Source organism: Neltuma alba, unplaced genomic scaffold (assembly GCF_004799145.2).
Source record: "Neltuma alba isolate B1F8T4 unplaced genomic scaffold, ASM479914v2 tig00012152_pilon, whole genome shotgun sequence".
NCBI lineage: Eukaryota > Viridiplantae > Streptophyta > Magnoliopsida > Fabales > Fabaceae > Neltuma > Neltuma alba.
This window is the reverse complement of record NW_021636700.1, coordinates 90,306-104,718: the sequence shown is the minus strand read 5'-3', so window position 1 is coordinate 104,718 and position 14,413 is coordinate 90,306. Positions and strand designations below refer to the sequence as shown.

The 14,413-nt window shown below is 31.1% G+C and overlaps 1 protein-coding gene across 1 annotated transcript; it reads right to left on the bottom strand.

Annotated features, from left to right (window-relative positions):
- Positions 1-3,255: 3,255 nt before the first annotated feature.
- On the bottom strand, positions 3,256-4,378 carry LOC114723733 (BURP domain-containing protein BNM2A-like). The gene is made up of 2 exons (XM_028909966.1): positions 4,316-4,378; positions 3,256-4,113 (listed from the first exon to the last, which is right to left on the bottom strand). The coding sequence occupies exons 1-2, from the start codon at positions 4,376-4,378 to the stop codon at positions 3,256-3,258; spliced, it is 921 nt and encodes a 306-aa protein (XP_028765799.1).
- Between the last annotated feature and the right edge of the window lie 10,035 nt (positions 4,379-14,413).

Genomic DNA, 14,413 nt, shown 5'->3' with positions numbered 1-14,413 from the left:
AGCGACAAGTAGTGTTTTTTTAAAGATTTTTTATTCCACAAAAGTTCGGTTCTGGAAAAGCCCACTGGGCGATCTTCTCTCTGCTTCGACGATGGTTATCCAAATGTGGCCCAGGCCCATTTAGGCAGGGTTGGGTTTAGCCGAAGCAGCTAGTCTCTTACAATGCGGCGAATCAAGATTCGAATCCTAACTTAGAAGATGTGCCCACATTTAATACCCGATAATACCTCGAATAAGATTACTTCCAATAGAAGCATACTTATGCTCTAGCAAAAAAAAAAAAAATACTAGCGAGAGAAAATCTCTGAAGAGGGAAAAAAATGAATCTACCCTGTAAATAAGGATGGAAACAAGCCCGACCAGGTCAGGCCTAGCTCTTAACAGGCCAGGTCAAGCCTAGCTCTTAATAGGTCAGGCTTGTTTTGGAGCCTATTGGCCTGTAGCCTGTTACAGGCTTATTTTTTAGCCTGAGCCTGGCCTGGCCTGAAACCTATTAAAAAACCTACATTTAAAAAAATTCAAATTACAATTATATTTTTAAAAAAAATCTAAGATTAAAAAAGTGTACATAATAATTAATTTTTTAGTCTTGTCTTTTATTTAAATTTTAGTATCATAAGTACTATTTTAAATCTTAATTATAATTTAGAAAGATATTATTGAAAACTAGTTATAATTATATGTTAAGATTTAGAACAAGACTACGTTTAAGCACATAAAAAAAATAAATTAAGACACATAAATAAAGAGGAAAAAAAACTACTAATTTTATAATGAATAAAGAGGGTATCATACTTAAATTAACATAATATATAAGTTAATTAATTTATTTCTTCAAACAAAATTTTCCTTTCCTATTTTCTTTATATTTTTAAGATTTAAAGATCACATTATTTATTGATATTATCATTTTAAATTATATTTTTATCTTCACTTGTCAACTAAACTTCAAAATTTAAGAAAAGATTAAGGTATTAACTATGTATTAAAATTAGAAAATAAATTAAAAGAGTACATTAACAATAATAACATTAACTATTTTTTTATATATTATAATTATAAATTTTTAATAAGTCCAGGTCAGCCTAAAAGGCTTAACAGGCTTTTTAAAAAGTCTAAACCTGACTTATTTAGTTAGACAGGCCTTCAAATAGGCCTGAGCCTGTCTCTTTTAAAAAACAGGCCAGGCCATAGACCCCTAACAGGTCGTTTAGCCTGTTTTCATCCAATCACCCCTACCTGTGGTTGTAAACAACAGAAACCATTTGCTCTCAATGCTAACCCTTTATTTAAATGAAAGAAAAAATTGGCGACACAAAAATACTAGGAGAAAAAACTTTCTAAAATAGTAAATTTTTTCTTATTTTTGAGAGTTTTTCTTCTCAATATTTTCTCTTTCTATTTTCTTCTCATGTTTTCCTCCATCCAAACATAATATAAGGATAAAAGACCAAAATTGAGCCCTTCAAATAAGTGGGATAATAATTATTCCAGCCAGTGGCAACAAATTCAGTCAATTGTATAATTTAATAAAGCTATAAGAATATAAATGACTACAATAATTGAGGAATACTTATTCATTTTCTAATATGCCTGTCATATGCAGTTAAACTTAAGAATTACGACATCTTCCAGATAATTCAATTTTTTTTCTTAATGGACGCATCAAATACTGATAACTTATCGTTGAACTCGCCTGAGCATAATTGATGCATTTATTTATATATATATTTATGTTCAACTTCATTGTCCATCCTCACCCTATCATCTTGGCAGCTCTTATTTTGACTTCAATGAACAATATTATTCTAAATCCAGCACAGTTCACACCAATACAAATTACAAAGGTCAGGAAAAAATTTCCTTTTTAAAAAAATATCTTTAATCGTCAAACATAATACTCCATTTCTGTTTGTAAGGAACAAATGAGAGTGTAGTTTGGTTCCTTATCATAAGAACAATTTGCTTTTATTTAAAACATTTATTATTCTTTTTATCACCTGTATCCTTATTAAACAAGAGACAAATATTCTCTCATATTTTTCATATAATTTTCTCAAGGGTATTATTGAAAAAAAATTCATTTAACTACATATTTAAAGCATAAAACTAGATTAAGTTACCTTTTTGATATAGGAAGCAGGTATTTGTTCCTCGTAATAAAAGCGGAGAATATTACATTAATCATGTTTATAAATTAAAAAAGATCATTTCAAATTGTAATCGCAAATAACTGCCTTGCCATAAACTGACAAATAAAATGACATGATAATTGAATTTGCTCTTTTTCAAAAAAAAAAAATCATTGTGACTCGTGGGAAAAAATGAATTAGAAAACTGCCCTGTCTGGAAAATTGACTCCGGTGGGTTTGTGTGATGTTTGAAATCATCGTACCAAACTCTTTTTTAATTTTGGTGCAATTAACAATGGAAGATAAGGCTTCGTTAATATTTGTTGACCTAAATAACGAGGAGTTGTTTTTCTCAAGTAGTAATATATTTAATTTAAACGTTACATGAATTAAAAAAATTAGATATTGAAGAAGCTTTAGTCCTATTAATTAATGAATTTGTCTCTAGATTATTTAAAATTCATTATAAATTTTAGAAATCTGGAGATCTAATTGCTCGCATTTTTCTCTTTCTGTCATACCACAAAAGACATTTTGCTTGAATTTTGATGAATATTGTACATATATTTTCCATATCTATATTTATTCCATTAGAAATGTTTCTTTTAAGCGGACCAGAGAAGGCCTAACTAATATAGAGAATAGTCTAGTTAAGTCTTTAACATTTTGTTAATTAAATACTACTTTTAATCCTTAATATAAGACCCAATTCACTAATTTAAAGAAATTAAAGAAATTACTAAATGACTAATCTCTTTAAAATACTTGTGTATCATTAGATTATATATCAATTTATAATAGTGGTAAATTAGTTTGAAAAAAAAAACCATAAATATAAATACTTTAATTTATTAACTTACTTAATCTCTCTAAATAAGTTAACTAGTCCCCTGGGTAGCACAAAGGTTTTTCATAAACTAGCAGTTTACCGACACAGAAGCTCATACAGTCGATAGGCAGGCTTCAGCTGTTTTACCAAACAACTTTAAAGAAACACTGCGTAACATGTGATCTATAAACTATATTTACAAGTCAAAACTCACAAAAGAGTTCTCCGCTAGATGCGGAGACTCCTCACAAACTTAACATATCATGTCTAAATCTCACCATTCTGTGAATGCTATTAGAGAGCAGAAGACAGAGGAACCCAGACATGGTTATCAGTAGGGAAGAAATGGCAGACAGGGGAAGTTCCAGGCTGAACTTTAAGGACATCGAAGGCCACAACATCTTTGCTCCACATAGATGTGTCCATGTGGCACATTGCAGGAGCTTTAACTCTTGCTCCATCCTCACCCTCAAGCATGGTCACAAACAAACAAGTATCGCTCTGTTGGCTATGGCAGTAAAAAACTGCATAAGGGTATGGCAGAGGATGGCACCCTATAACTCTAGGGACAGAGATGCTCTTAACTTGTGAAATTGTGTAGTTCTGTAAGGGAACAGAGGAATTTGTGAGGTGGGTTGTGGACAACATTGAGAATTCAGAATTGGGTCCGAAGATTTGTCTTGTAGAGTCAAGGAGGGATTCTAAGGAAGTTGCACAGAACTTGGTTTCGCCTTCCATGGGCGGGAATTCACAGTGTTTGAGTGTGTATTTCATGGCCTTGGCTTGAGGGGAGTGTTTGGGGAAAGAGAAAAGTTTCAGGAGGGAAGGTAAGTGCTTGGATGAGAAAGGGATCTTGTCAGATTCTTCTCTGGGAAGAAATTTTGGAGAAGCTGAAGCGTTTTTCTGGGCAAAATAGATTGGCATTTTCTTGCCTATTTTCAGATCATTTGGGATGAAATACAGGTTCAGCTCTGGGTCCATATGATTGTTATGCTTTCCCTTCATCTTTTTATGTTCTTCTCCAGCCTGGGTAATTTTAGGAAGAACATGGCCATCTGTTTCAAGATTCTGCAGGTCAGTTGATGCTTCTTTCAGTTCAATATCTCTCCCAAATGCTATTGTTATCTTTCTAGTCCCACCGTCACATGCGAGCTGCAGAATTAATGAGGAAAAAGAATGAAACTGAAACTTCGGACACAGTTGTAATCCGAACTATCAATAGAATGAGAAACAGAAACAGAGACTCTCCAAAAACTGAAAAATTACATCATGAATCAATAAAGTCAACAAATAGATAAACAATATGTGTGTCAAACAAAAGTGATTGATTGACGAAATTTAGATTAATTAATACCATAAACAAGAGAAGAGCACCGACGAGGAAGCTCCAACAAGCCAATCCAAGCCTGTTTTCCATGTTTGTGTTGGAAGTTGAGATCCTTGGGAAGTTGCAGAAAATGAAGAGGAGGGGAAGATATATACACTTGAGAAAGGCATCTTCAAGGCTAAAGTGGCTGTCCTGTTTATTAATTATTTAATTTTATCTGATGATTTGATGCAGGGTTGCCGCATTAATTGACTTTATTCCATTAATTTCATTTATCTTTTTTTGCTAACACCATTAATTTCATTTAAGTTAGAGCAGTTTCAGCGTCCCCACCTTTCCCCCTCTTAATATGAATCCTGGGTAGAGGTGGCAAAACGGTTGACCCGCCGGTTACGGGTCAGCCTGTCATGGGCCCGAGACCATACAGGTCGGTCTTTAAAACACCACCTCTTGACAGGCTTATATTTTGCCAGCTGTCCCGCCAACTAAAGCAGGCTTAGATTGGGCCTGTGGGCCCAGCCCGTAAAAAAAGGCAGGCTCGGGTTGGCATTTTACCAGCACGTCAAGGTGTGGGCTACTATAGTTTGCACCGTTTTTAGCCGTTTTTAGCCCGTTCTGCCACGAGCTAGCCTTTTTTTTTTTTTTTACTTTTTCATGAAATTTTCATTATATTGTATAATATAATTAGAGGATTTTGACCCTCAAATTCTATATGAACATTATCTCATTCATATCATTGCTTATATAATTTAGCACTTTAAATATGAGTAGTTAAATTAATTATTTATAAAAAATATGTGTTAGTTTTTCTAAAATATCTTCTTAAATTACAAATTAATCTTCATATTATTTTATTATAACCTATTACTCAAGTTCAAGACTCCAAATCTAATTTTGACATTTCAAATTAAGTCCAATTCATACTAATAATAATAGTTTTTTTAAAAAAATTAGGCGGGCTGGCGATCTCGGGCTGCCAAAATGCCAACCCACACCGTTTTTGGCCCGCACTGCAGTGGGCTAGCCCGTATCTGCATTGCTAGCCCGCTTTACTAGCTCTACCTCCAACCTCCATCATTTTTTAAAAAATTTTCTTACACATATTTTTAAAGTCTTTTAAGTTAAATTATAAGTTTTTATAGACCAAATTCTTCTTATTCTTATATTTTCATATAATTTTATAATTAAATTAATCTCAAAATTTGAAATATAAACATATAATTCATTGTTAAAATTATTTTATTACTATAAAAATTGTAAAACAATAAAAAAAATGAGAAATCAAATTTAAAATCAAAGTCTCTAACAAAATACAAAGTTGTATGTAAATTAAGTAAAAATGATAAAAAAAATTTCTTATTAAAATAAAAATAAAAATTGTAAAAAAAATTTTAAAGGTTGGCAGGTTTCAACCCGCATCAAAATGGTTTCTATTTTTTTCAACCCAACCGTCACCTTATAGGGGCTCAACCCATATTATCGACTCTAATCCTGGGTGCCCTACAAGTCTGCTTCTTCAAGTTTTCAACATTTTGCCACTGTGTATTTGACCTTGTTTATATTCATCCGTGGCTCCATTAATACTCCTTCCTTTTCTTTTCCTTTTTTTATAGGAATTTTTTTATTTAAAATTAAGGGGATGGATACAAACAGGAAAAAACGCACATTGTCCCACCTATTGGGGAACTTTTGTAGGCAGCTTTTATGTCATTACATTAGGCATAAAATTATTAACTTTTTTTATCTCTAAATACGAGGGGTTAATTATATTCCTTTGATCCTGTTTCTACATTAGAGAGAAGATTTTTTTTGTTGTATTTATAAGCCATATTATTAATTTTTTTATGGAAATGTACAATTTTATTATTGTTGTATAAACTTTGTTCTCGATATTAAATAAGCGTGTAATTGTAAATTTGTTAAATCTTAAGAACAAGCCTGTACTAATTGAATGTGATAAAAAACAAAATGAAAAGTTAGGCTACTTTTATACCTCGTTAATTGAATAACTACGTTTTAGTGATATGTGTAAAACAATTGAAACTATTTTATAGAAAAAGGGAGAAATGGAGTTATTCTTAGAAAATGATCATTAATATTTTTAAGGATAACGGTGCATTAAGCATTATGATCTTATTTTTTAAATGCATTTAGTATTTTGATCTTTTTTATTATGCATTTAACATCCTGCTCTTATTTTTTGAGTGCATCTAAGATCCTGATGTTATTTTTCAGTTACACCCATCACTATAATTTCTAAGGTGTTGGATGCTCTAAAAATAATATTGGAGTGCCGGATGTATCAAAAAATAAAATAAAATAAAATCAAGGTGCCGTGGATGCACCATACAAAATATGAAAATACTAACTGTGTCTGAAAAGTAAGATCAGGATGCAGATTACCTTTACCCTAGTTTTAAGCTTAGTTACAAAAAATGTGAAACTCTCCAATAAGCATATACAAAAAATGGACGACTAATTGAGTGGTTGTGATTGATGAGAACTGTTCTTGGCGTATATAAGCATTTACAGTGATCCTTTAGATTCTAGGTCCATGATTAAACTCAAAAGTGGATGTTACTAATTTTAAAGGAGGAAAATGGTTGTGGAAAGATAGCATAAAAGTTATTTAATTAATTTGAATAGATTAAAAAATAAAATATAATTAATTAATTAATTATAGCATATGCAACATGGTTTATCTGAAATATTTCTATATAATATTAAATCATATATCAAATTACAAGTTAGATAAGTTAGTTTAAATTAATGACAAATTTATGAAACAAAAGTATATTAGAATCTTATAATTTTGGATCAAATTTAATTCCTAGCTAACTTTAATTTTTTTTTTTAATTATGGACAATATTTGTCTGTGACAAGTCCACTATATGTGGAATTTTATCAAAAGGGAAGGTCACATCTTCAGATCAGTGTCAACCAAGCATCGGAAAAAAAAAAAAAAGAATTCCAACAAGATATGAACATTTTTCTTTAGGAGTATTCTCCAGTACCATATATACGCTTTTAAAAGGCGGCGCATATTTTTAGTGTTTTTGAATACTCCAATTACTTTTTCCCCACTCAAAATATCCAAAAAAAAAAAAAACAAGCTTTCTCTCTTATCTCAAATATGTTGATGTCTAAAATATATATAAATCGTCAGTTGAGATAGGACGTGTTTGCTTCCCTAAATATCGAAGCAAACGCAATAAATTAAATAATTACATGAGGTGTCAACCTTTGATACACACACAATCACTCATATTTTCCATATTTATTTTTAATTGTTGTAACTTAATTTAATTAATTTGCTTTGCCTACAAACATATCAATAATATAGAGGAAAACCCTGGCCTCACAACATGTGGATGTGCGCATAAAACCCTGTGATCTGGCCTTGTATAATAATATCCTTTGAACAAGTCGTGCATTGGTATCTCAAGCATGCTGCTTTAAATTCTGCCACGGAAGCCAGGTTCCCTTTTTACCAATTTTGCAACACCAAAAACAAAGATACCACCCCAATTTTTAATATATTAAGAAAATTAGTAAATTCATTTTTTATTATGATAAACCTCTGAACAAAAACTTTTTTTAATATATAATTAATAAGGATATTTTGAAGATTAAATTGTAAACTAGAGACTAAGGAGACAAAATAGATTATTTTATATTTACGATCAAATTCAATACCATGTCTCGTTGTTAACTAGGGACAGGAGGGAGTAATTTATTATTCCACGTAAGAATCAATCATAAATGTATTGCTCTCTTACGTTTTCTAGAGAGAGAGGATAATCTTGGATTATTCCCCAACTTTTATTGATATCCTTGGATGAACCAGATACCTAGACAACACCAAGTGCACGGGCCCGTACGTATGAGTAAACCATATATGCATGATGATTTGAGAAGCTTTTTGATAAAGTGGACAATGTTTTCACTATGAATCATATCAGAATCACATTTTGAACTTATTCTTTCCTGTACACTTATATTCATGATCATCCCCACAAAAGAAAGAACAAAGAGAGAAGAGAAAAGCTTCGTGCTTCACAGAAGTTGAGTTGAAACTTAATGTGGAAGGGACAAAGCCCTCAACTTTAGCTTTCTCCCCAAAGTTTGATTCCCACTGCTTTAATTTCCTCTGTATTTTAAAATTTTGATGTTGATATTCAAAATTTCCAGCTTCCATGTTTCAATGCTCCAACGTGTTTTAGCTTAAGTAAATAATGTCATTAATTAAAAACAAGTTTAATTTGTCCACAACAAAAATTTAATTGCAATGCCTTTTGTGGGGTGCGTACTGTGTATCGAGCGGGTATATATTCAAGGGAAAATTACACTCAGGTCCCACAGAGTACAATTAATATAAAAAAGGTCCCACGAAATCGCGAAATGATTCTGAAGTCCCCAGAGACCTGTGTGTAATTAATTCTAATTGTGAAATTACCTATTTACCCCTGTTAATTTTATTGCAACAATTCGTTTACAATCTCAACAGTGGCTGTTAACAATCCGAGAAGACGTGATTGACAACCTCGGCGGTGCTCATGACAACTCACTCTGTGGAATGCCAAGGGCGTTGTTGAGGTTGTTAACCACCTCTTCTCGGGTTGTTAACAGCCACTGTTGATGTTGTAAATAGGTTCTAATTTTATTTACAATCTCAACAGTGCTGTTAACAACCTGAGAAGACGTGATTGACAACCTCAGTAGTGCTCATGACAACTCACTCTGTGGAATACCAGGGGCGTTGTTGAGGTTGTTAACCACCTCTTCTCGGGTTGTTAACAGCCACTGTTGAGGTTGTAAATAGGTTCAAATTAACAGGGGTAACTACGTAATTTCACAATTAGAATTAATTACACACAGGTCCCTGGGGACTTCAGAATCATTTCGCGATTTCGAGGGACCTTTTTGATATTAATTGTGTTCTGTGGGACCTGAGTGTAATTTTCCCTATATTCAATGATCAAGCAGCATCCTTTTTTACTTTTTTTTTTTTTAAGTTCAGGAGATGAATATCATGTCTATCTCTTTTGAAGATACTAAATTTTTAATTTCAATTTAAACGTATAATAATCACTATTTTTAATTTAAATAATAAATTAAAAAAGGCTTAACCCGTTCCATATATAAATGACTTCTAGTAGTCTGATATTCTTTTTTACTAATTTATAATTTAATGATTATCAATATATAGGTGATATTCATCGTTTTGCTAAGAAGATTTAACTCGTTCAATAGTTATTGTCTCGCACATGTGCAACCCAATAAACTGTTAGATTTAATTATTTAAACCAGCAATTTTATTGTTGTTATTAATTGTTGGATCCGCGCTATTTTGTTTTATTTAATCAACATTTCGCTCGCAGCTAAATGTTTAATAGCGACCTTAAATTAAAATTAAGTGCGGTACATGTAACGTACTAATGCAATTAATAATAAATATTACTTCCATTAATTGTTGAATCCAAGAAGGGAAAAAAAACCTGCAAACACCTCCAAATAAAAAATAATAGTTTAACGCACATTAATTTCTGCCAATGCTAAAATATACTATTAATGTCTCGGATGATAATAAGAACTATAATTGATATTTTGTTATGGTCTATAATTAATTATTATTCTAAAATTTCAAAGTTACTATTATTTTGTTCTCCAACTCCAAGCATATAAGATATCGGAATCACTCGTAGCCTCCCACAAAGTGATTTCTATTTTGGCTGCATTCTCCATCTAGAACCACCGGGAGGAGAGGACTATGAAGTTTTCAAATTAAAAAAAAAAAAACCTTCATATATATGAAAGTTTCATAATAAATATCTGTAAAATACAATTTTGGTCCTGAATTTTTTTTAATTATCAATTCAATTCTTAAACTCCAACTCAAAATAACCTAATCTCTTTAATTTTCTAATTCACTAAATTAAAAAATTGAAAGTATTGAGTCAACACTTAAAAAATTAAGTTGATAATTGAAAGAAATTTTAATTAACGATTGAAATTTATGTGTATTATATATTTATATGCCTATAAAAACCGTGTGGTTTTATTTTTATGAGTTACAATAATTAATATTGTGAAGTCAGCCCCCAAATTTATTTATGTTGCTTGTCATTGTAGGGAATCATATTCATGCAATGCTCTTTCGTTTATTTTTCAACATTCAAAAACAATGTCAACATCATCTCGAAGAGTGGTATAATTATCATTAAAAAAAACACTTTAGTACTACTTCCGGTCTTTAATATAAGATCCCGTTTGATTTTTAGGTTGGTCCTAATTATAAGACCCCAATCCATTTTGTCTATCATATTTATGCATTTTTTCTCAAGATAGTCCTTCTAATAATTATAGTTCTAATCAACACACTTAATTAGCAAGGATATTTTAGGAATGACAACACTTATTTGTTACAAATAACTAGCTTAACTTACTGTCTTAATCTCCTCAAATTAGTCAACTGGGTCTTATAATTAGGACGGAGGTAGTATATTATATAGTGACTGCCAACAAGAATTATTAAGAAGGGGAATCAATATATCCAAAAAAAAATTAAAAAATCACGCTTGTTTATATTAATTATTAAAAGAGATGAAGGAAGACACAGTACAAGAGCAAGTTTAGATTTCTTCAATAAAGAAACATTAACTGTGAGATTATGATTTGGTGGAGTTGGAGTGAATAGTTTTATTGATTTTTATTAAAAAAATTAAGTTTGTGATTTTCTTTTTATTAGACGATAATTTAATGGTATAACTAATAACTCTTGGGGAATCTAATCTAAATCCATACAAACACACGCACAAAAGAGTTGTCTTTTTTTGATAAGTTCAACTCTAGGGCTTGTCCCCTGTGGTGTCGTAAGATTGAATTCATCCCACAACTGTTTTGTTTCCTTTTTTTTTTTTTTGCCCTTTTTTCTAAAATTTTTTCCATTTTTTTTAATTGAAGTGAAACTGATCCTTCTCTGACAGCCTCCAACGGCCACTGCTCTCTTCTCCTCTTCCCCCTTTGCCCTGGCAACCAACCCATGTTTTCTTTTGTTAATGCATTAATTAAATTATTACGAGTATTTGAGTTTGAAAACTAAATTATTTTATTTATAATTTGTTATTGTAAATATTATATTTTATTATAATGCTAATATATTAATTTCTCTTTCAGTTCATAACTTTGATTTTTCACTCTCTTCCATAAAATATATGGTGACTATGTTGCTCACAGCTTGTCGAAGGTAGCATTTCAAATCTTTGATGATATATATTGCATCACAGGTATGCTAAGTTTCACCCAAAAAACAATAAACTATATTACATGAAATTTATAACAAATAACAAATCATATAAGTAACTAATATATCTGTAGTTTCTACAAAAATGCCAAACAGGCCCTTTTTTCCCCCCAACGCATTGTGTTGAATTTGATGGAGGATAAGAGCAAAATATTCGGGGTGCACATTGATACGGATGCATAGTCATTTAATTACAAAAACAATAAAATTCATAATTATATATACACAGAAGAGTTAATGTAGGATGAGATGAAAAAAACTGTTTAAATAGTTTATCCATGTACAAAAAATATCAACAAAACGATAGCAAAAACGATTTTAATTCCGTAAATGGTTTTTAATACTATGAAGAATGGCATAAAGAAAGTTGTTAAACAAAATCCTTTGAGTCACGGTATATTTAAAGAGTTTATTATTACCCAGTAGAACATAATATTTAATGCTTTTGAAATAAACAAAGCTTCTTATTGTCCTCTTATGCTTCTAACATAATTAGGTGTTAAAAATTTTGAAATTTTCTAATTACACAAGCATTCACTTGACAAAATTTTATAAATAACAAAATAAATTATGCCTTAAAATTAGGGTTTATATATTTGAAAGTCTAAATTAAAGATTTCAAACCTAAAAATATTTTTAGTTTTTATTTATTTTTTATTGTAAACTAAGAGAGTCATATATTACCTCACATCCTAATTATAAGAACTCGTTTATAGGCTATAAATAAAGTCTTATAATTAAAACTGGAGGTACTAACAAGTTGAAAGGAGCGGCATTTGTCAAATTTTTTAATAATGATACAATTAATTATTTACAGGAAAAACCGAGCTATCTTATACAAATAGCAGACTTTTCTAAACTGAAAAAAATATGCTTCTTACGTAAGAACGATGATTGAATTCAATTCAATTGCTTACATAAAAAGTATAGTATATATCTGCCACTCATAACACCAACCTAATTAATTTGACAAAAAAAAAAGTTGAATGATATTTTCCAATTACTAATTTTCTATTTTTAAATAAGGCATCCACGCGTCAAAACGATGTGAGGCGAAGATTGATGACGAATAACTTTACAGCTATAACTCAAGCAAGAAAGAGATGTTTCCTAATTCCTATAAATTTGCAAGGGGTTACTCGACCCCTTTGGAAACACACCAATCAGACTCACACCAGGATGAAGCCCACTTTCTCCTTCGTCTTCATACTCTCCCTTCTTCTTCTGGTAATTATTCTTCTTCTTCTCCTTCTTCTCCCTGCAAAATCCGCTATTTCCCTCTTTCAATTTTCTCCGCCATACATATATATAAACCTCTCGATCGATTCTTTTTCTCTTTGAATATATCTGCAGGTTTCTACCGCTAGCCATGCCAGAAAAGATCTCGAAGCCTACTGGGAGAAGAAGATGACGGGACTGCCCATGCCTGAACTGATCAAAGATCTTGTTCTTCAGAATCAGCCGTCCGTGTCTGATGCGGACAAAGATCTTTTGGTGAGGGACTTCGATGTGAAGCCTAACTCCTTCATGTGGTTTCCCATCGAAACTGAAGAAGATGAGTCGGCTCAATAAATTAATGGAAAGGACCATAGCTTCCACAATACTCCGTGATGTATTGTATAGTTGTTATGTTTGTTGGAATAGTGGGAATTAATAGTCAACTATGTCCCGTTTGCTCCACTGAATAGTAGGGGAATGTAATGTAACGTAAGTAGGGGAATGTAATGTAATGTGACGGGTGGAAATATAAGGTAATATAATAATGATTACAATAAGTTTGTTTGGTACTAATACAATATTAGGAAATTGGTAATAAATATATTTTTTATATTTACTTAATTAAAAATATCCTTTAAAGAAAAAACCTCCCTTCTGCATCTTGAATTTCATTTGAATTTTATGACGAATTTAATATTTTTAACTATTTTTATTAGTATGATTGAATTGGTTATAAATGGCTTATAATAGGAACTACATAGAGTATGAGATAAAACTCCTGTCAATTCTCACATATTTATTTCATGCAATAAAAATCACTTTTTTTTAACCAACGCAGAAAAAAAAAACACTTTAAAATATGAGTTTTAGTGTGTGTGTGTGTGTGTGTTTTTTTTTCCGGTAGAAAAAGTTGAGTCTTGCAAGTTTATACGTGCCTACATGGGTCGCGGTTTATATATCTTGTTTATTTTTTGGCCAAAGCGATTTATATATCTTGGGAACTCATCTATGTTGGGGATAGGCTTAGCTTGATGCTCCTCGCGTCCCCTAACTTTCCTCTTCTTCCTCCTAGATTGCCAATCTGCTATTGAGTTATGGCCTAAGAAAATCAATTTACTCCACCGATCCTTAATATAAGACCTGATTATTAAGTCAGATTAAGTCCTGAATATAAAGCTTATTTATTATATTTATCAATTTTTTCTAAATTATCCTTATAGATACTCACTCCACTATAATCAAATAGAAGAGAGAGGAAGAATATTAAGAAAGATGATTATGGTGTTTTAGGAAAAACATGTTATATTTTTTATAATTAACTAACTTACCCAACTTTTATAATCTAATCAAATTAGTTAAATAGGTCTTATATATTAAGAACCGAATGAGTATTATTTAGCCATAGACAAAGAAACAAATGTCCACTTGGGTGTCATTGCTTCACGCGAAACCGGGTGACTTGCTTATAATTAAGAACTTTATATACATATAATGAAATACTCGTATAGGAGTAATATCTTCTTAGTTGAGCATAAATATAACAGAAAAGATTTTCTACTAGATATTTGAAGTTGTAGGATTTATTAATACATAAAATTTTTGA